Raw genomic sequence first — 21,591 nt, forward strand, 5'->3', positions numbered from 1 at the left:
GCATCCAGGAGGAGGCAAAAGCTGGAAGGATACAATGGACAGGGCATGTTGCAAGAATGCCGAACAAAACGCTGTGAAGATAATACCACAAAAAACTTTAAATAATTTTCTAAGTTGAACATAACAGGTGTAAAAAGTAACTATTTGCTCACATGAAGTACATATCTCACTGTCCGGGTGTGGAAAACAGCTGCTGGTTACCGGTATTGATTTCGTACAACATCCGCATGAAATATCTAACAAGTCATTATCGATATTTTAAATATGGCTTTGATTGACCATCTCTAGATAATTGGAATACGTTTGATCGATTTTAATATTGTTTATTCAAACCTTCTAAAGTAAGGTAAAACACCAAAATTTCAAGTAAATTTCAAATTTCAATTTCAAATTTTGAACAAAGCGCACAACAATGAGGATCTGTTATTTTATGCAGGTAAAGGACTATGTCCAATTTCTTCGCCTCCGCTTAACTCTCAGATGGTTTTTACAAATCCGTCTGAACCTGGATTGAATCCTAAGTAGAGTGAAAAGACCAGGACTTCTGTTCGATCAAATTTGAGACATAACTCTAAAATTAAGTTTGAATTGGGCAAGTGAATTGATCAACCCATTGGCATGTCAAAAGTGTCACATTTTCTACTTGATGTTGCTATATGTTATAAGACGCTTAATTCGCGTTCAAGTCGAACGAACGACTTTCAATTCACTGGGGCGCATATTAATACCATGAATGTCTCTCAACCACAAATTCTAGAGATGGTTGGCAAGATGCACGTGGTGTTTTCTAAGCGCAACGCGTATTACTAATGATGATGATGATAATGATGGTAGTTGCTTACGTTCGCAACTGTCCGGCGGCGGCAGAACTGTTTTCCACTCACTTCCCATCACGCATTTGGTATGTACTCACTCTCTCGTTTCGGCGACAGGTACTCTTTCGCTTGGTTGTCAGTGCTGCTACGGTTGCAATCACACAGTTCATCGGTAGGGTCAGTGTACCAATAACGGTGGTATCCGTGATATATTAAGGCTATAGGGCACTGCACGAACTGCTTTGTCTCTTTTTCGCTGCTAAGAAATTAGAAAACAACAAGGCCAGTCAATTTCAAATTTCATGAAGAACGAAAGAGAAATAGATTCGTCCGTGCAGAGCCCTATTTTAATAAACTAATGAGACACCAATATCATCGGTTTTTTAAACTCACATGCGTGGAAAACAGACACATGCCAAATCGCTACTCATCCACTTGTTTTTAAATGGACTATAACAGTAATCATTAGCACAAAGCCTTTTTTTCCAAGGATGTTATCGATCATTTAGTAATTTGCGTTCGATCATTTAGTAGTTTATCATTAACTCATTCCAGAAGCTGAATTTCAAAATGTGTTGTATGGTGAACTTCTAGTGCGAGGGTTTTTCTACAACTTTTTCTAATGGTTCGTTGTTAGAATTCAACTAATAACGGAGCTATAGTGCTAGTTGCAGTAACTTAAACTAAATTATTGGAATTTTGTTATCATTTAGTCTAAGTTACTGAAACTATAGTTATAACTCCGCTACTAGTGGAATTCAAACAACGAACCGTTAGGCAGAGTTGTAAAAAACCTTCGCACTAGTCCACGATACAACACATTTTGAAATTCAGCTTCTTAATTCAGCTAAATGATCAAACGCAAATTATTAAATGATTGATAACATCCTTGTCCTTCTCAACTTTTCGGCAAAACTAATGTAGATAATTACGGTAAAAAAATTAACAGCAAAAGGTAGAAAAGAAATACTTTTAGTTAACGCTTGGATTACATAAAGTGTATTCCGTATTATTATATACATCAAACAGATACTAATTTTACTATAACTGGTACTCCTACCCTAGTGCGTGTTTTGTTTTGCTCGTCAGTACGGTTTTGAATGTTGCGGGCGCGCGTTCATTTTTCTGCTTCGGACAGCCAGAAAAATAATTTATTAGTGCGGTGCGTGTTGTGTAGATTTTGTAAGTACCTACTTATTTTCGTCGCGGTAAAAGTAAGCGAATCGCTTCGGTCGACAGTCGTACTATAGGTACGGTGCGGTGTAAATCGGTGAGAATGTTTTTTAATGAAATAGGTGGTTGAACTTCTAATGATTCCCAAAAACTTATTAGGGTATGCAGGATTCCGTGAAGTGATTGTGAGTTTTTTTATGTTGTGGAAAACCCATTAGCTAGCTGACCATAGGATTGCCGAATAGTCTCTTCTGTCCTCAGTTGGTCAAGGCTGGATTACAATAGTGCGTTGCTATTGTACAATAGTAGCGCAATAGTGTGTGACGCGTAACGCATTGTTGTACTAAATGTTCTAAATTATCAGTGTCACAACGTCGGGCGCGTCTGGTTTGAAAACATTTAAATTTAGCGCATTGAAGCTGACGAAAATCAAGCAAACAACCAAGTAACCTATATTTTCATTGCTAAGATTTTTGATATTTATTAACAATGGTTCATTAAAAAATAAAACAAATTTGAAGTGAATCAAAACATGGTATTTATCTGGTCATCAGATCTGAAGATCCGTACATAATTTATAATCCAACCTAATTTTAAATCTTATCTAGTGGTTTTCTGACTTTCTAGGTGTTCACTAAGAAATTCATGAACCGTTTTTTTTTATTTCATCTACTTTGTCGTTATCTCATTTTCTCCTTGAGGTTTTCATACTTGATGCGATATTTTCCTTTTCTCTACCTCCTACAAAATAATAATATAATAATAAATCCTTCTAGAAAATCCCCGGGAACTTCATATATTCCTCCGGAAAGTTGTCCACGAATTCCTCTGGAAATCGTTCGATAATCCTTCTCATATAATTGTAATTCCTCCTAAAATTTTTATAGAAACCCTTCACTAAATTTTTTTTTATGAAATTCATAAGGAAATTCCTTGAATATTTCTTTTCTTCTCAGACATTTCTTCAGCTATTCTTCCAGAAAAATCTACGGTATTTATTTCAGGAATCCATTCGAGAGTTCCTTCAAGAATACATACGGAACTTCCTCCCATAATTCCTCCATTTTTTTTTATTTCATCTACTTTGTCGTTATCTCATTTTCTCCTTGAGGTTTTCATACTTGATGCGATATTTTCCTTAATTCCTCCAGAAATTTATGACGGAAATCCTCCAGCTTCGCTCCATAATTACACTTGTAAATCTATAAAATAAATTCTTAGGAAATTCTGCTAGGAACTTCTTCGGGAGTACCTATAGGCACTCTTCCTTTAATACCTCCGGGATAACTTCCATATTTTTTTCCAGGAATACCTACATAAATTACATAGCGAAATCCTCTAGGATTTCATTCTGGAATTCTTTTCGCAATTACAGAATATCATCCAAGAATTCCTCTAGAAATTTCTTTAGTAATTTCTCCAGGAATTCGTCCAAGTATTTCCCCGGAAGTTCTTCCAAGTATTTTTTTGGGAATTCCTTTAGGAATTTCTCCGGGAATTTTTCCGTGGAATCGTCCTGGAATTCTTTCCGGACTTCACACGAAATTTATTACAGAATTTTATTCGGAAATTAATTTGAGAGTTCCTCTAAGAGTTCTTCCAGGATTTTCTTCTAAAGAAACCCCCGGGACTTCAGCAATTCATCTGCAAATACTTTCAGGATTCCATCCGAGAATTTCTCTTCCTCCTGCTATTGTTCCTGGAATTTCTTCAGATATTACACCGGAAATTCCTTCAGGAACTTCACCAATAACTATTTCAGGGAATTCCTCCGGAAGTGCTTGTGGGAGTTTCTCCGGAAGCTCCTCCAAGGGGTTTTCTGAGAATTCCTCCAGGAATCCCCCCAGGAACTTCACAGGGAATTCCTGGAAGATATTTGGCAGGAATTTACGGGAAATGGGATTTTGGAAGTTCCTCAAGAAATTCAATTTTGAGTTTAACACCGGCTGTTCCTCTGAAAATTCCTCCGGTAGGAATTTTCCTCCACCAGTAATTCCTCCGGGATTTTATTCAGGCTTTCTTTAGGAATTTATCTACAAATTCCTCCAGAAGTTCCTTCGAGAATTTCTTTGGGAGTTCCTCCGGGAGGTCCCTTAAGAATTCTTCCAGGAGTACCTCCTGGAATTCTTACGGAAGTTTATCAGGGAGTTCTTTCGAGAGATCCTCCGGAATTCCTCCAGAATTTCCTCCGGAAATCCTTCCTGTAGCTCTTGAAGAAATTCCTCCACAAGTTCCACTGGCAGTTCCTCCGAGAATTTCCCTGGAAATTTCCCCTGGAATTCCTCCGGAAATTACTCTGGAAGTTCCTCATCAAAAAATTACCCGGAGGAACTGCCGGTGAAACTTCTGGAAGAATTCTCGGAGAAAATGCCGGTGGATCTCCCGGTGGAATTCCCGAAGGAACTGCCGGAGAAACTCCCGGAGGAATTTCTGAAGGAACTCCTAGAAGAATTCTTAGAAGACCTCCCAGAGAATCCCAGAGAAAGAACTTCGGGAGTAATTTTCAGCTAATTTTCTGAAGAAAGCCTAAATGATTTCCTGAAAAAGCCTGAATGATTTCCTGGAAGAGCTACTGGTGGAGCTCCCGAAGGAATTTGGCGAGGAACACCTGGTGGACTTCCGCAGGAACTCCCGGAGAAACTCCCGGATGAATTGCCAAAGGAACTCTCGGAGGAATTCTTGAAGTAACTCCTGGAGGAATTTGTGAAGGAACTCCCGGGAGAATTTTCAGAGGAACTCCCGGAGGAACTCGAAAAATCTTGGAGAATTCATCTAGTAGATAAATCTCGTCTAGCTGAAACCTTTGTAGGAGTATGTAGCTGGATTATCATTATCATCATCAGAGGACCTCCCGGAGAAGCTCCCAGAGAAATTCTCGGAGGAACTTCTGGAGGAATTTCTTTATAAATTCCTGAAGAAGCCTAAATGAATTCTAGAAAGAAAGCCTGAATGATTTCCCGGAGGAAATTCTCTAGATATTCAGAGGAACTCCCGTAGGAACTAAATAATTCTCGGAGAAAATCCTGGAGGAAGTCTTGGAGTAACTGCCGGTGGAACTCCTGGAAGAATTCCACAGGAACTCGGAGAAATTTCCGGGATCTCTCAGGGAAAATTTTGAAGTTTCCACTGGAATTCTTTCAGGATCTCTTCGGTAATTGATCTAGGAATTCCTCCGAAAATTCCATTGATGATTCCATTTAAGGTATAATTTCTGTATAAATTGGATGGAATTGGTAGTTTGTTAATAATTTTAAATAAATTTAAATAATTAGAAGACTCCGACTCGAAGTCGAGTCAAGTACGAGACACTGAAGACAGCCTTACTGTTGAGGTCGAAATACGTATCTGTCAAGATACAATTAAGTGGTGGAATTCAATGGGACTGCATTAACTCGTCTTATGACAAGTGAAGACATTCCACTAAAAAGCTCAAAATAATTTTTCTTTTCGGAAATTTGTTCGAAAAATGTTCGCAGATTTCTTTTGGAAATTTATCCAAATTTTCCTCCGTAAATTTCTACACAAAGTCCTGGTATTTCTCTGGAAATTCTTTCAGAAATTCTTCCAGAAACACCTAATCAATTCACTCAAGACATCCTGCTAAAGAATTCCTTCGAACATTCTTCCGGAAATTTATAATCCTTAAATTCCACAAGTATATTCCCCCAAGAGATTCTGCAGAAGTTTCCCTAGAACTCGTCCGGAAATTTATTCAGGAATTTCTCCGTCAATTACCCAGACAATCCTTCGAAAATTATTTCAAAACTTTTAAAGAAAATTCCTCGAAATTCCTTCAGAAATTTCCCGGCAATTCCCCCAAGAATTCTCTAGCAAACTCCCTTGGGAATTCCGCCGGAAGCTACCCAGAGATTTCTTCCAAAGAAATTCTTCATGAATTGCTCCAAAAAATATGAAATTCCTCCAAACATTCATCCACAGATTTCCAATAAATTACACAATTTACACAACTTTTACTAGTGAATGGAAAAATTTAATAATCCCATAAATGTGTAAATTTAGTTTTCGGTTAAAACTTGGTAACTTCTTCAGTGTTTTGTTATCGAGAATATGTTTTGAAGTTCGTATTGGTCGTTCAGGAGTATTGTGATGTGATCAGGCATTATTCGCAAAGTGGATCGCTGTTGGTTGGCACATCAGTTCCAGCTAATGCCTATGAGTTATTTGAGTTATATAAGGAAAATGTTATACTTGCTTAATTTAGCAGAAATAATGTTGGTGCTTGGCGCACCAATGCGAAGTGCAAAAGTGTTTTCCTGCTGTGTTAATAAGATTTATGCTGATTTATGCTTTGTGCAGGAGAAAATATGTACGTGATAAATGTGTGTTGCAACGTGCTATCGCTTAGCACGCCAGTTCGATCAGAAGAATTTTCCCGAAGTTTGAAAGAATTTTATAGTGCGTGCTGGTGCGATTAAGAGTGGAAATTTTCTGTTTTGTCTAGCGGAGTGCATAACACGTGCTCGTCAATTCGTTTAAAAGGATCGTTTATCAGCGGCAGCAGTATGGCAGCATGGTCGTAGAACAGTTGGAATTCTGGGACATCAGCGGTATGATACAGCTAATTGGCGTAAAGTTGTCGTAAGTTATTCTTTATAATATTATGATCTTAATATATGCAATATTTGGTTTATGATCTTTATTTTGACTATAGGGTGATTCTACACAATATAGGTATTACACAAGCATGCAAATGCATGTTTTTGCTTGCTATGGTGTGTGTATGGCGAATCAATAACTTTTTATCGGTGGTCTAGTTACTGCCGCTTTTCTCTTACAAGCAGGAGATCGTGGGTTCGATCCCAGGCTCGTTCCTATTTTTAAAGTGGCACGAACTATATCCACTTCCTTGGTGAATCCTCGACCTATGCTTCAGTTTATCTACCCTACCCAATTAACAAAACTTCCTTTCCGTGGTAATTGTGGAGATGCAGAGGTATTCTCGGTCTCTAGTAGCTACAATAAATCCACACTAACATTCTTCTCATTTTCCAACTGACTGCAAGGACTTGGCCGCAGCTCCATTATTGATCTCAATTTGTTATCTGCTGAAACGTGTACTTTGAGAATAGGTGGTAAATCCTAACCTCTATTCACTTGGATCGTAGTGCAACCATTTACATGTACAGTTAAGTTAAGCTAAAACAAAATTAATAAACCGCCTTGCGCTAATGGTACTTTCTCGTGTAATAAATACACTATGTAATAAATGCATAAAGTGTTATACATTAGAGAGATCCAAGTAGCACTTCATGGGAATATATTCCATTTTTTCATCAATCCACATCTATATGCGTTTATAAAGACAGAAGACAGAATCACCGGATGTCGCACAGACTGAACACTTACATCTAGACAACTGACGTCACTAACCACACGGCCACGAAGCCCATAATTGTGCTTATTATGATACGTGGCAGCAACATCTAAAAAACCCTAATTAAACCACCTACTGATGATGATGCATTTCTCTCTTATTCAAAATAATTGATAAACATGTAAGAGAAGTCTTTAATAACACTAATAGGTAAAGAGGACTTATTTTAAATTGAAAATTTTGCATTGTAAAGATTGCTGCCGAATGTAAATTTATTGCAAGCAAATCGGCTTAGGTTAATTGCCCGAAAAATAAGTGAGATTTTTGCTTATAAAATAATATTCTAGCCTTTACTTTTGAGCCTATAGTGCGATCGGACCGATTTTTATATGACTTAGGGGAACTGGGGTAAAACAACTTTTTGGCATTTTTTACGGTGTTCCAGGAATATTTTTAAAAATGTTTACTACTGGAGTGCCCGAAAAATGATTAGGATTTTTTTGCACGGGTTTTACATATAAAAAAAAATGTTTGCCATAACTTTTGAGCCCATGGTGTGGTCGATTTTAAATAGAAAACAATGGAGCAGGATTCTTCGTCGAATGCAACTTGTTGCGACTAAATAATTAAGGATAAATGCCCGAAAAAAGGGTGAGATTTCTTTGTGCACACACAAACACCAAATGACAAAATCTTCAAAAATAACAAAGTTACTTTTTCTGGAGGTATGTTGTTTGGGCGACTATCTGACGCATATTTTTCGTTGCGACTAAACATAAGCAAACCAGTAGATTTTTTTTTATGCGCGGTGATACGACTATAATTTGATGTCTTTATACTATGTTCGCACTACGGCCTGAATAACATGTTATTTAAATTATCAACAATAGAAAGCTCATCAAGATAGCCGAATAACATAAGAAGGCTTCAGTGCGAAACCAGTATTAAATGTATTTATTGAGAACTAAGATCTAACTGTCAATCGTTTAGTTGATTGTAGCGCCGCACTCTAGCTAGTTAGCACTTCAATGAAGAAATTAATAATACTAATAGGGGAAAAGACAGCTTTGGCAGGTTTTGTACTATTATTGTCAGGGTGGTTTTTGTCGACTAAATTTTATGAAATTTGGCCACAATTTCTATGATATGCAAAGAATGTTTAGGCCAAATTTGAGCATAATAAAAAAAAACCCTGACAATATAGCACAAAACCTGCCAAAGCCGTCATTCCCCCTAATAGATGGATTTAAGTTCGAGCTTGATGGCTTTCTCCAGAACACATGAAAACGTTGTATTCTAATAATACTCCAACTTTCCCGGCAAAATGTTCAATCTTCATAAATATAAACACAGCTGATCTCAATACAAATCGATTCATGAGAAGTACATCCGTTTGGGAGTTATATTGCCTCAAAGGAATCATTTTATATATTTAGAATAGAAAAGCAGCTTGTAAGAGCTTATATCGATGTGCTCCAGTAAAGATATGGGCCAAAGTCCTCTAAGTGTGTATTTGTCTAAAAAAAAATGTAAACATTCACTTGTCATAAGACGAGTTTGTACAATCCCATTGAATTCCACCACTTAATTGTATCTTGACAGATACGTATTTCGATCTCAACAGTAAGGCCGTCTTCAGTGTCTCGTACTTGACTCGACTGAAGTACAATTAAGTGGTGGAATTCAATGGGATTGTTCAAACTCGTCTTATGACAAGTGAAGACATTCCACTAAAAAGCTCAAAATAATTTTCTTAACAAAATGTAACAGTAGTGGGCGGGCGTAGTGAAACGTCACGTCTGTTATAAAAATTGTACTGAGTATACCAGACGTGACGTCACATTCGGTCGCCTTTGGCCATCGTCGGCAACCCAGCTGAGAGTTTCTCCCTCAAAAGAAAGAATTTTCGTTGAACAAATACTACTTTAGGGTGCCCACGCAAAAGATATTTTAGTTACTAGATAAAGATTGTCGCTTCGGTTCCCTTTGTTCTGCTGTCCGGAACATGTTGGGTACCAAGCTGTCAAATCGTATGGATTTTCCTTCTTTGACATTTAGCTCCCATATCCTCGCCAGCAAAAGATGTTCCGGACAGCGACGACAGCGACAATCTTTATCTGGTAACTAAAATATCTTTTGCCCACACCTGTAGTCAAGCACATCAAGATCGTACTATAAACTTTGCATCGCGTGAGTTGCAACATCGATTTTGCGCGTACTCGCTCTCTCTAGCAGACCATGGTAGCTCACTACCCGAAGCAATTAACACGAATGAGGGTGGAAAGCGCAGAACCAACGCTCACCGACTTTCTGACTTCTCAGACAAGAGAGGCTTCATTTTATAACAGTAATAACTTTCAAGTTAACCGTGACCGAGTGGATAGCGTACACGCATCAATCTGGCGGTTTTGTTGATGCTCTTGGTTCGAATCCAAGAGAGAGCCATGGGAGGGGGGAAGGGGGTGGGGCATTTAAAACCGATTGGTTTACTATTTTTGTACACACAGTTTATAGTAACTATCATACTGAGACCTATGTAGGCGAATCTGAGTTTCAATTAGCTAAAATAGACCAAAACAAATTTTTGCTTTAGTAGAAAGCTTCTTAGTTGTCGACTAAGCGTGACTAATCAGGACGGCAGGGCTGCAAAGCACAAATTTGCACAACCTGAGATAAGGCTCAGGCTTTTCGGAATACAAGATTGCATAAGAAATCTAGTATGTATATGCAACAGACAGCTCAGTTGCCAAATTCTACGGGATACGACTCTGGGATTGTGCTTTTGGGTGAGAAAATCCAGTTGTATATACTGGACATTTGATTGGGAGCTTATTTGGGGGTTCCTGTCAACATATCGAGGGTGCTGCTTGTTTTTCTTTCCACAATAGGCTGGGCCGGTCTAATGTGCAACTATTTGATTGATGGAATTGTTAGAATTTGCACTTTGCAGAGGACTTTTAGTCAAAGAAGTGGGTGCATCAATATACCATGCGTCTCCATACGATGATTGATCTGATTGATCAATGATGTCGCATATTTGAAATTTATCATCCAACCGGTGTTATGGAAACTCATATGTGAATATGTACGTTATGTGGAAGATATTGATTTGAAAAATGTATTGGAGGTAACCACTTTCCCTTCGATGGGACTCGAACCCATGACCCTACAGTACGCTAGACTGGTGCTTTAACCAACTAAGCTACGAAGGACCTCCGTCGGCCTTCGCAACCTAGCGGCTACTGAACGAGCTCGAGATTCCCAAGTGAGGTTGTGTAAGCATTTGATCAGTACCGTTGCTGATGAAGAATGTGTATAGCCGCCAGACATTCTAAATACTCACGCTCCTCTAATGTGGACGTGTACAATACACATGTGGAAGTATTGGCTTGAGAAATGGATTGCGAGTGATTTGACTATGCGTCCAATTTGGGAATCTCGAGCTCGTTCAGTAGCCGCTAGGTTGCGAAGGCCGACGGAGGTCCTTCGTAGCTTAGTTGGTTAAAGCACCAGTCTAGCGTACTGTAGGGTCATGGGTTCGAGTCCCATCGAAGGGAAAGTGGTTACCTCCAATACATTTTTCAAATCAATATCTTCCACATAACGTACATATTCACATATGAGTTTCCATAACATTGTAAATTAACGTCCAAGTCGGGTGGTTTAATCCCCGGAAATAGGCAATTAACTTTGATTGAATCCAACCGGTGATTCTTAGATTTTCTGGAAATTCTGTATCAGAACCTACAATTAGATTCTATACAAATATTGTATGAGAGCTTACAATTTAGCCAGCTTTTCTTACAATATTTGTTTATAAGCTTACATTTTTTGTAAAAGAATCTAACAATTTCGCATATGCCCAGTTCATATACAGGTTTTGGTAGGTTCTCATACAGAAATGTTAGAAAATCTAAAAGCCGCTAGTTGGGTGTACCAAGGAAAGCCATGTCCCGTTTAAAATTACTCATTCAGACATAAACCTTTTATGATAACACAAATGTAATCAGATAACTTCGGAATTGACGACGGTCCCCAGTCGATTTCTGTCGCTGTGAATGGCAACCCGAATGATTGACCTTTTCCAATGTTGTCGACCAGTGAGTGATAGGTATACGTTTAATAAGTTATGAGTTTATTTTCCCAAAACTTCAGCATTTACTTTGTAATCTAGTGACCAACATTTCTTCAGAAGGCTTTGGGTACAACCACAGAAAAGTATCTTTTCAACTTGTTCTCTGTGATTGACGTTCTACGAAACTTTGAGGCTGCTCACTTTTACACTTTTTCTTTGGATAATTTCAAATCATCCGTGCCAAGAATAGGGGGTTAGAAGCAGAGGGGTGTAAGTGACATTTCGGTCAAATTTGAGATAACAGGAACAATAGACTCCCGGCTAGCCTTGCGAGCAAAGGCGTAGGATTGTCAATCCGGAGATGGCGAGTTCGATTCTCGGTGCAGTCAAGGATATTTTCAAGTGAGAAACATTCTCGACTCCCCTCGAGCGCCGTGGTTTTAAATCTTTTTCAGGAGTATGAAAGTGAAGTTGTGTCTTCTTTATCCTTTTGTATCAGATCGGAGGAGAATCTGCTAATAAACTGACCAATTATGTCACTAAATTAGGGTATTGGTTGCTTTTGCACTCATTTCCCATTTGTCCAATACTTACCTCAACCTTTCAAAATGAACTGAAAGCATAAGAAGGAGGATAGTTTTTCATTGATTTGCAAATAAGATTTGCGTCGGCAATGAAAAACTTTGCACAAGCGGTTCGTGCTTCATGGCAATCCTCGTCCGTAGAGAATGGCAGTTATTTCCTCTTGTTATCGTCCCTACTGGGTGACGTAGCGAAGAGGAAACACAACTTCTCTCGTGCCAGCTATGGACAGATATTCGAATGCATAGTTGGGGCCTTCCTTAACCGTGCGGTAAGATGCGCGGCTACATAACAAGACCATGCTGAAAGTGGCTGGATTCGATTACCGGAAATTTTCTCGACTTCCCTGGGCATAAAAAATCATCGTGTTAGCCTCAAGATATACGAGTCCAAAATGGTAACCTGACTTAGAATCCTCGCAGGTAATAATTGTGGAAATGGTGAGTGAACTTTAAGCTGTGAGGCGACAATGCCCCAGTGGGGGATTTATGCTTACAATAATACTAAAAAGAAGATAGATTAAATTAGCACTTCCCAAGCATAAAAAAGCATATAGCAGGCTGAAAGATATTTCTTTTTTTCTCCTTTCCTAGTTTTCCAATCCAATTGAAATGATTGCATTCATTGGAAAAATGATAGAAATGAAACACATTTCCGGCAACCGACAGTGTTTTGCAGAAAGTTGTTCGTTGTTGATTGACGTCTCTACTACTTGGGAAAATAAGAGTGTATAATTTGCAGTTGCGAGAAGCGTCATAACGAAAAGAAGGATTCCAATTGTGTAAAACTGCTACGAGCTTGTTATGCTTCTCATTGCGTCATGTCCCATGCTGCATTCTAAGCGAACGTGGAACATGAGAACAAATTTCAAACGAAAGTTGCATGAGTGGAAATTAGAACACGCCTTTTCCGTGTTTATCCATTTTCTCTTTAATTTGTCGCAATGTTATCAACCTTGTAAATGTGTGCTGGCCATGTCCAAAGACACCCCAAATTGTCTTCAAATAAAAGTTAATGAGAGTTGGGAATATTGGTGTAGTATCCAGAAGAGTCAGTACTCTAAGTGTAACATTTCCCCATAGTTCATGGAGTTAGCATTTAATAAATGTGTTCTTTTTTTCACAATGATAACGGATCGTCGCAGTCATCCCAAGTTCTTCTGAAACCAAGCGCTTTCCAACTTAAATAATCTTTTAATCAAGCTAATACAACATAGCTGCGAAAAGTCGAAACTTATCAACGATCTCGGTCTGTTGCAAGCAAATATATATTCTTCAAATTGAAAAGTTTTATTTCCTTTCCCAACAAAGCTGCCACTTCCTCTGACAAAAACAGACAGATAAACTGACAGTGTTATAGTTTCTGAATCAGATAAGAATCGAATAATAATCGATAGCTCTTGAGAATGCTTTACCGCGGCCCACTCCACCACGCCAACCCGATGATATTTACTCATAGCACTTCTCAACCTCTCGCTTTTCTGCATTCTCGTTTCAGTTTTGTAAAAAATTCCGCGTAGGAGAACGTTGCTGTGAATTCGAGTGTCTGGATCCGCCCGGCGAGGACGAAATGTACCAGGTAAGGACCGATAGAAAGTGATGGAATAAAAGAAGTCCACGATAAAGTTGCAACAACATTCAAATTTATTTCGTTAGGATCTAAGTTTTATCACTTTTTCTTAAGTCTAACGTAAGGTCATTAAGTATAAGCTTCAACAACTAGCGCATTAACAACGGAACTAGTGGAAGAATTCCTAGAAAAATCAGGGGAATTAGAAGGAGTTCTCAAAAAAAATCGAAGGAACTTCCGGTGGAAATTCGAGAAAAAAAATTGATGTACATTAAAAAAAATCCGAGTAAATTTGATGACATTTTCCGTGGAAAATTCAAAGAAACTTTTAATGGAAATTGTAAGGAATTTACCGTGCAAATTTAACCTTTACTGCACCGACCTATTTTTTCAGTATCTTTTTTATTTTCCTTCAATCTACTCTAACTTGGTCAAATACCCACCAATTTTAATCCGGGAAATTTATATAGGGGGAATGACGGCTTTGGCAGGTTTTGTTCTATTATTGGCAGGGGGGGTTTTGTCGACCAAATTTTATGAAATTTGACCACAATATTCTTTGATATGCAAAAAATGTTCGGGCCAAATTTGAGCCTATTCAGTCATAAAAAACCCCCCTGCCAATAATAGAACAAAACCTGCCAAAGCCGTCATTCCCCCTAGTTCCCGAAATCTGGAGATGGTGCGCAACATGGTTCCGAGGTAATAGGGTAATAGATTTTTTTTTCATGGAAAATAATCCTTTTCTCAGCAATTTAATGATTGTAAAATATAAATTCATCGACAGATGCTATAATACGTAATGCAGAATGACCTTATAGATTCCCTGCGATTGTTAGGTCACTTTGGAAGTACCTGGTGTCTGGTGCCCTGGAGGAAGAGGCCACTTACCAACCCATTTGAAACAAAGCCTTGTGACGTGCCTAACTTCACGATTTTGCAATGCCAGTGCATTTCTAGTCATTTCAGGCATTGTTTTTCTGTCTCTGTCCATCTGGCCATGCCCCTGACCAGGTGCCCTCGGGGAAGTGGCCACTTCATTCATTCATTTATTTAGTCTACATCTAAACAGATAACACTGAATCAACAATTTGAGGCCACAATACACGGTTCGAGGCCGCATCTCTCCATCCTTTTTTTTTTTTTTTTTTTTTTTTTTTTTACAAGGGAGAATGCATTTACACACTAACCCAGTACACGTGCATTGTAGTTGCCAAACTACCACACGGAAGTGTACTGGAGTGTCGGACTCGACCATACCGGTAATACCGACTAAACTCCCTTGGGCTCCACCATCGTTTCCCCCAGGAACTACCTCGCAGTACTACTTCTGGGGGGACGGCAGTACTAAGCGTACTCGCTCATTATCGCTCACACAGGCACTCGTCCCACGCGAGACTGACTTGGGTGCTCGCACACCATTCACTCCATTTGAGTCTTACTTGGATGCTCTCCCGGACGCTCCGCTGCCATGCCTCGAGGTGTCAATAGCGGTAACTGCCTGGGCCTACAGATATTGCGCTACGACACTCCTGCCTCAGCACGAGCAGATCAATCACACCACTGCCGAAGCAGACCACACGCTACCCTGCCGAAGCAGGGACACTCCCCATGCACCACATGTGCACAACTGTAGGTGTGTGGGTACAACCCACTGCTACCCTGCCGCCGAAGCAGCTTCTCCAAAGACCATTCGCTCCATGTGACCCTTTTTCGGGTGCTCACTCTAACACTCCACTGCCATGCCTCGAGGTGTCGATAGGTCCCTCGACTCCTACCTCAGCATGTGCAGTCCATACTCAGACTTCTGCTGCGCTTCGAGGTGACAATAGCGGTGACGCGCTATGACACTCCTGCCTCAGCACAACCAGATCACTCACTCCCTGCCGAAGCAGCTCACGCGCCACCCTACCGAAGTAGGTACACTCCACAACTTATTCTAACACTCCACTGCCATGCCTCGAGGTGTCGATAGCGGTAGCAACGCTACGACACTCTTACCTTAGCATGTGCAGTCCATACTCAGACTTCTGCTGCGCTTCGAGGCTGCCATAGCGGCGGCGACTCGCTATGACACTCCTGCCTCAGCACAAACAGATCACTCACTCCCTGCCGAAGCAGCTCACGCACTACCCTACCGAAGTAGGGACACTCCACATGCCAGATGGCACTCCCTCCCTGGGCTTGTGCTTTTGAAGCGGCACACAGTCGCTTTGATAGAGTCCGCTTACGGGCACTTGTGGTTTTTTGGGAGGGATTTTAGCAGAGCCCACTGCTAAATCCCACCACGCCCTAGGCAGTTCTCCCTGACTCGCAGACAGCTGGGGAGGGGTCGTCAAGCCCTTGGACATCATGCTGTCCCTGCTGTCCCTGCTGCCCCAAATCTCTCCATCCTCGCCAAGTCGTTTTGTACCTGATCTGCCCATCTCGCTCGCTGCGCTCCACGCCGTCTTGTACCTTCCGGATCGAAAGCGAACACCATCTTTTCAAGGTTGCTCTACGGCATTCTTGCAACATGCCCTGCCCATCGTACCCTTCCGGCTTTAGCTACCTTCTGGATACTGGTTTCGCCGTAGAGCTGGGCAAGCTCGTGGTTCAAGGACCTTCGTCGCCACACACCGTCTTCTTGCACACCACCAAAGATGGTCCTGAGCACCCGTCTCTCGAATACTCCGAGTGCTTGCAAGTCCTCATCGAGCATTGTCCATGTTTCATTTCCGTAGAGGACTATCGGTCTTGTTAGCGTCTTGTACATGACACATTTGGTGCAGTGGTGAATCTTTTTTGACCGCAGTTTCTTCTGGAGCCCGTAGTAGGCCCGACTTTCACAGATGATGTGCCTTCGTATTTCACGACAAACATTGTTATCAGCCGTTAGCGAGGATCCGAGATAGACAACAACCTCGAAGGTATCCCCGTCTATCGTAACACTTCTTCCCTGGCGGGCCCTGTCGCGCTCGTTTCCGCCCACAAGCATGTACTTTGTCTTTGACGCATTCACCACCAGGCCAACTTTTGTTGCTTCACGTTTTAGGCGGGTGTACAGCTCTGCCACCGTTGCAAGTGTTCGGCCGACAATGTCCATGTCATCCGCGAAACAAATAAATTGACTGGATCTGTTGAAAATCGTACCCCCACTGTTACACCCGGCTCTCCGCATGACACCTTCTAGCGCAATGTTGTACAACAGGCACGAAAGTCTATAACCTTGTCTTAGTCCCCGGCGCGATTCGAACGGACTGGAGTGTTCGCCCGAAATCTTCACACAGTTTTGCACACCATCCACCGTTGCTTTGATCAGTCTGGTAAGCTTCCCAGGGAAGCTGTTCTCGTCCATAGTTTTTCATAGCTCTACGCGGTCTATATTGTCGTTTGCCGCCTTGAAATCAACGAACAGATGGAGCGTTGGGACCTGGTATTCACGGCATTTTTGAAGGGTTTGCCGTACAGTAAAGATCTGGTCCGTTGTCGAGCGGCCGTCAACGAAGCCGGCTTGATAACTTCCCACGAACTCGTTCACTAATGGTGACAGACGACGGAAGATGATCTGGGATATCACTTTGTAGGCGGCATTAAGGATGGTGATCGCTCGAAAGTTCTCACACTCCAGCTTGTCGCCTTTCTTGTAGATGGGGCATATAACCCCTTCCTTCCACTCCTCCGGTAGCTGTTCAGTTTCCCAGATTCTGACTATCAATTTGTGCAGGGAAGTGGCTAGCTTTTCCGGGCCCATCTTGATGAGCTCAGGTCCTATACCACCCTTACCAGCTGCTTTATTGGTCTTTAGCTGTTGGATTTCATCCTTAACATCCCTCAAGATGGGGGCTGGTTGGCTTCCATCGTTCGCTGAACTGACGTAGACATCTCCTCCGCTGCCTTGATTCAAATGTTTCTCCTAGTGCTGCTTCCACCTTTCGATCACCACACGTTCGTCCGTCAAGATGCTCCCATCCTTGTCCCGGCACATTCGGCTCGCGGCACGAAGCCTTTGCGGGATGCGTTGAGCTTCTGATAGAACTTGCGTGTTTCTTGAGAACGGCACAGCTGTTCCATCTCCTCGCACTCCGCTTCTTCCAGGCGGCGTTTCTTCTCCTGAAAAAGGCGGGTCTGCTGTCTCCACTTCCGTCTATAACGTTCCACGTTCTGCCGGGTACCTTGCTGCAGCGCGACCGCCCGCGCTGCGTCCTTCTCCTCCAGAATCTGTCTGCACTCTTCGTCGAACCAATCGTTCCGTCGACTTCGTCCCATATACCCGACGTTGTTCTCCGCTGTGTCGTTAATGGCTGCTTTGACTGTATTCCAGCAGTCGCACCGCGGCGGTCGTCGGTACCGAACATTGTTGATGACGAATAGTTTTGGGCTCAGTTTAACCACAACCAGATAGTGGTCAGAGTCGATGTTAGCGCCACGATATATTCTGACGTCGATAATGTCGGAGAAGTGCCGTCCATCAATCAGAACGTGGTCGATTTGTGATTCTGTATGCAGTGGTGAACTCCAGGTGTACCGATACGGGAGGCTGTGTTGGAAGTAGGTGCTGCAAATGGCCATATTCTTGGAGGCGGCGAAATCAATTAATCGTAGGCCGTTTTCGTTCGTCAGCCGGTGAGCCCCGAACTTTCCAATAGTCGGTCTAAACTCCTCCTCTTGGCCAACCTGAGCGTTCAAATCTCCTATGATTTTTTTTTTTTATTTCTTTATTAAAGAGGCTTGCAGCCCTAGGCTGGCTCACCTCTGCGAGATCTCCTATGATGATTTTGACGTCGTGGCTTGGGCAGCTGTCGTACTCCCGTTCCAGCTGCGCGTAAAATGCGTCGTTATCATCATCAGTGCTTCCGGAGTGTGGGCTACGGACGTTGATTATGCTGAAGTTGAAGAACCGGCCTTTGATCCTCAACCTGCACATTCTTTCATTGATCGGCCACCATCCAATCACGCGCCTTTGCATATCGCCCATCACTATGAAAGCTGTTCCCAGCTCGTGTGTGTTTCCGCAGCTCTGGTAGATGGTATGATTACCTCTAAGCGCTACGATGCCGAATCCACGGTCCTTGAGCACATCGGCGAGTATGCGTGTGCTCCCGATGAAGTTGAGAGATTTGCAGTTCCACGAACCGAGTTTCCAATCGCTAGTCCCTTTTCGTCGCAGTGGTCTTCGCCGATGGTTCCGGTCCGTACTCTCTTGTCGGTTGTGCGTTGCGTATGTTGTTTAAAGGCTGGCTTGCAGGGCCTGACGCCAAACCCCCTAAATTTCCGGAGGACCATTCCTCCTTATTTCCTTATTCCATGGTGCACAGTTTCACTTAGAGCCCCTCGCAGGCACTCGGACGATAATCAGCCGCCCCTAACATGGAGAACAGACGCTGTTGTGAGCCGATCCTGACATGGAGAACAGACGCTCAGTAAGATTTGCACCTCCGGAGAGGAGAAAATCCCCCCTTCCCTGTCAGCATACGACCATAGTTCCCACCGGGGTTGGTTACCCGATCTTCCCTAAGGTTGCTCGTATCCCAGCCAGCACCACGGGGAGGTAGGGATAGGAGTTGCTGGGTAAGAGGCTAAGGACCGCGAGATGGGATCTATTTTATTCCTTCAGGTACGCGAAGTACCAATGGTACGCTTTACCCAGCATTTGCCGTGGCTAATCCTTACAGTGTTCAAAATTATCATACAATGCGGTATAGGACTCAAATATCTCAAATTCATTTGCATGCTCACGAAATCGAAATCTTCCCAAGGTTTTGGATATCTGAGTCTTCATGGTATAGTCACACATGACCTCCGATATTTTTCCTGTAAAGCCAACATCCTGATGATTGTTGAAGAAAGCAAGGACCTATCTCTCTTCGATTATTTTACACAGCCATTTCAAAACGTTGGGCATATATGACCCAACCGTTCCGAAAGGGTTAAAGAACTTCTCGAGGAAATTCGAAAGTAATTTAGATGCTCTAGGGTTAAGCAAACTCTAAAGAATAGCGTCTGTTTAAAATATAAGGCATAACTTGTAAGAACAGCCTATGATTAATAGAATGAAACCTCCAAACTTGATTTTTTTCTGTCGACCTTTTATCTCTTCGATCTTTCATCCGTTTGAGCTTTTTACCTGCTTTTTTTTTCAATCTTCTTTTCCCTAAACCTTCTGTCATTTTTTTGACCTTCTTTTTCTTTCAACCTTTTGTCCTCCGACCTTTTGTCCTTTTGTCTTTTCGACCTTTTGTCCCTTCGACCTTTTGTCCTTTCGACCTTTTGGCATTCAACCTTTTTTTTCTCTCTAAATAACCCCGCACACTGTTAAACTATAGTTCAACAAAATATTTGACGGTGAAAAAATATAATAAAAATAAAATGAATCTGAAATACGGATGAATCAGCAAAAGTTGGCGAAAACATGGGTTTTCTTATAAGAAATCAGTAGTAGAAAATAAAGATTTTTAAAACATAAACAATTTTTAATGAAAATCTTGACCAACTACATACTTCATATGTCTTCAAAGAATACTTTAGGGCCATTTAAAATATTCATAGAGAAATGTTTAATAAGATTTGAATAATTTATCTCAAATGAGCACCCCATTTTGAAACAATCAAATAACACACAAGATACTAAAACTCTTTTGGACAACCTACCATTATGATTTATTATGCGCTGAATCTGTTGAGCTACGTAAATTATCAAATTTTCTGAAAATTTAAACTGATTTTTGTCGTTCAATGTGATTTTGATGTTATCAATGAAAAATAATAACTTATTGATCCCAAAAACAGTTTCATTGTTTTAATATGGCCAATGCGCATTAAAAGCTATTATTTTTTGTTAATATTGATGCTCTAATACATTTTATTTTAAAAAAATGATTTTAAGAAGGATACCCTTTACGACCCTCGTAGGGATGTTCATCTTGCCCCGTAGTATATTTGAACCAGTCAAAAACAGAATTTTTGTTAAGTAACATTTATCGGGATTACCGTTCTTTTTGAAATCCGCGTTCTAGTCTAGATGTTAGATAAGATGCTACAGAAAAGAGCTGCTGTATTGTAAAATAGAAAAGCATGCTTGCTGAGAAGGTATTCGGTATCATTCTTAGTGTGCTCATCTTGCCCCGTCTTACCCTATGTTCGCAACCAACATTGCGAAAATATTTTTTTTTATCATCCATCAAAGCCCATATTCCCAAACCTCTTTGCGAACATCAAATCCAAAGTGCAAATGTGTGTGTGTGGTGCATGGCAGCTGCGTTCGCCGGCCGGCGATGGTCTAGGCGAAGTTTTCCTCCACAACAACGGCAACACAGCATCGTGACGGCGTCGCTGACAGCAGTGCGCTGATTGGTTCGCGCCAATCCCAGATCGGCAACCAATCACCGTCCAGATGAGAAGCGGAAGAGAAGGAATTCAGCTATAAATATAGATGCCCTAAGCAGAAATTGTCATTACAGTCCACACTTTTGTGCAATAAACATCGCGGATTTAAAATCGTGTTTTTTCCTTCTCCAAGCGAGCCGAAATCCAAAGGTCTTTTTCAAGACCAGAGTTAAAGAAATAATTTTCTTCCGAGGTTGAGCTATCACTTCATCGAGGCTACCTTCATCCGAAGGATCCGCCAGTTCCTGCAATGGTCTAGGATCGACCATTTTTTGGTCCAAACGAACCGGATAGGAGACCACAACCGTGGTGCTTTCCCTTCGCTCCCGGCGACAGTGGTGGACTATCAGCCGATTGGTCCAATTCCGCTCATCCGAGCTTGCTTTTCCGTCGCTCCCGGCGACAGTGGTGGACAATCAGCCGATTGGTCCAGTTCCGCTCATCCGAGCTTGCATTTTCCGTCGCTCCCGGCGACAGTGGTGGACAATCAGCCGATTGGTCCAGTTCCGCTCATCCGAGCCACTAGAGGATTCCAGCCGTGATTAGCTCAACTTCGAAACTGAGTTAATTGAAATAATTTTCTTCGGCATATACGAGAAGGCGTCGCGAAAAGTTTGTTTCCAGTTCCGGTGTTCTACGAAGTGAATCCGTTAATAGTTCGCGTAACCGTGGTCACC

At 41.5% G+C, this 21,591-nt stretch overlaps 1 protein-coding gene across 1 annotated transcript in view; it reads left to right on the forward strand.

The window, feature by feature from the left end:
* LOC134219544 (integral membrane protein DGCR2/IDD-like) overlaps positions 1-21,591 on the forward strand; it is a 214,993-nt gene that overhangs the window by 139,804 nt on the left and 53,598 nt on the right. Inside the window, exon 4 of the mRNA XM_062698290.1 lies at positions 13,478-13,558. Coding sequence (XP_062554274.1) covers positions 13,478-13,558 — 81 coding nt within the window. The remainder of the gene's footprint in view (positions 1-13,477; positions 13,559-21,591) is intronic.

Source organism: Armigeres subalbatus, chromosome 3 (genome assembly GCF_024139115.2).
Source record: "Armigeres subalbatus isolate Guangzhou_Male chromosome 3, GZ_Asu_2, whole genome shotgun sequence".
Lineage (NCBI taxonomy): Eukaryota > Metazoa > Arthropoda > Insecta > Diptera > Culicidae > Armigeres > Armigeres subalbatus.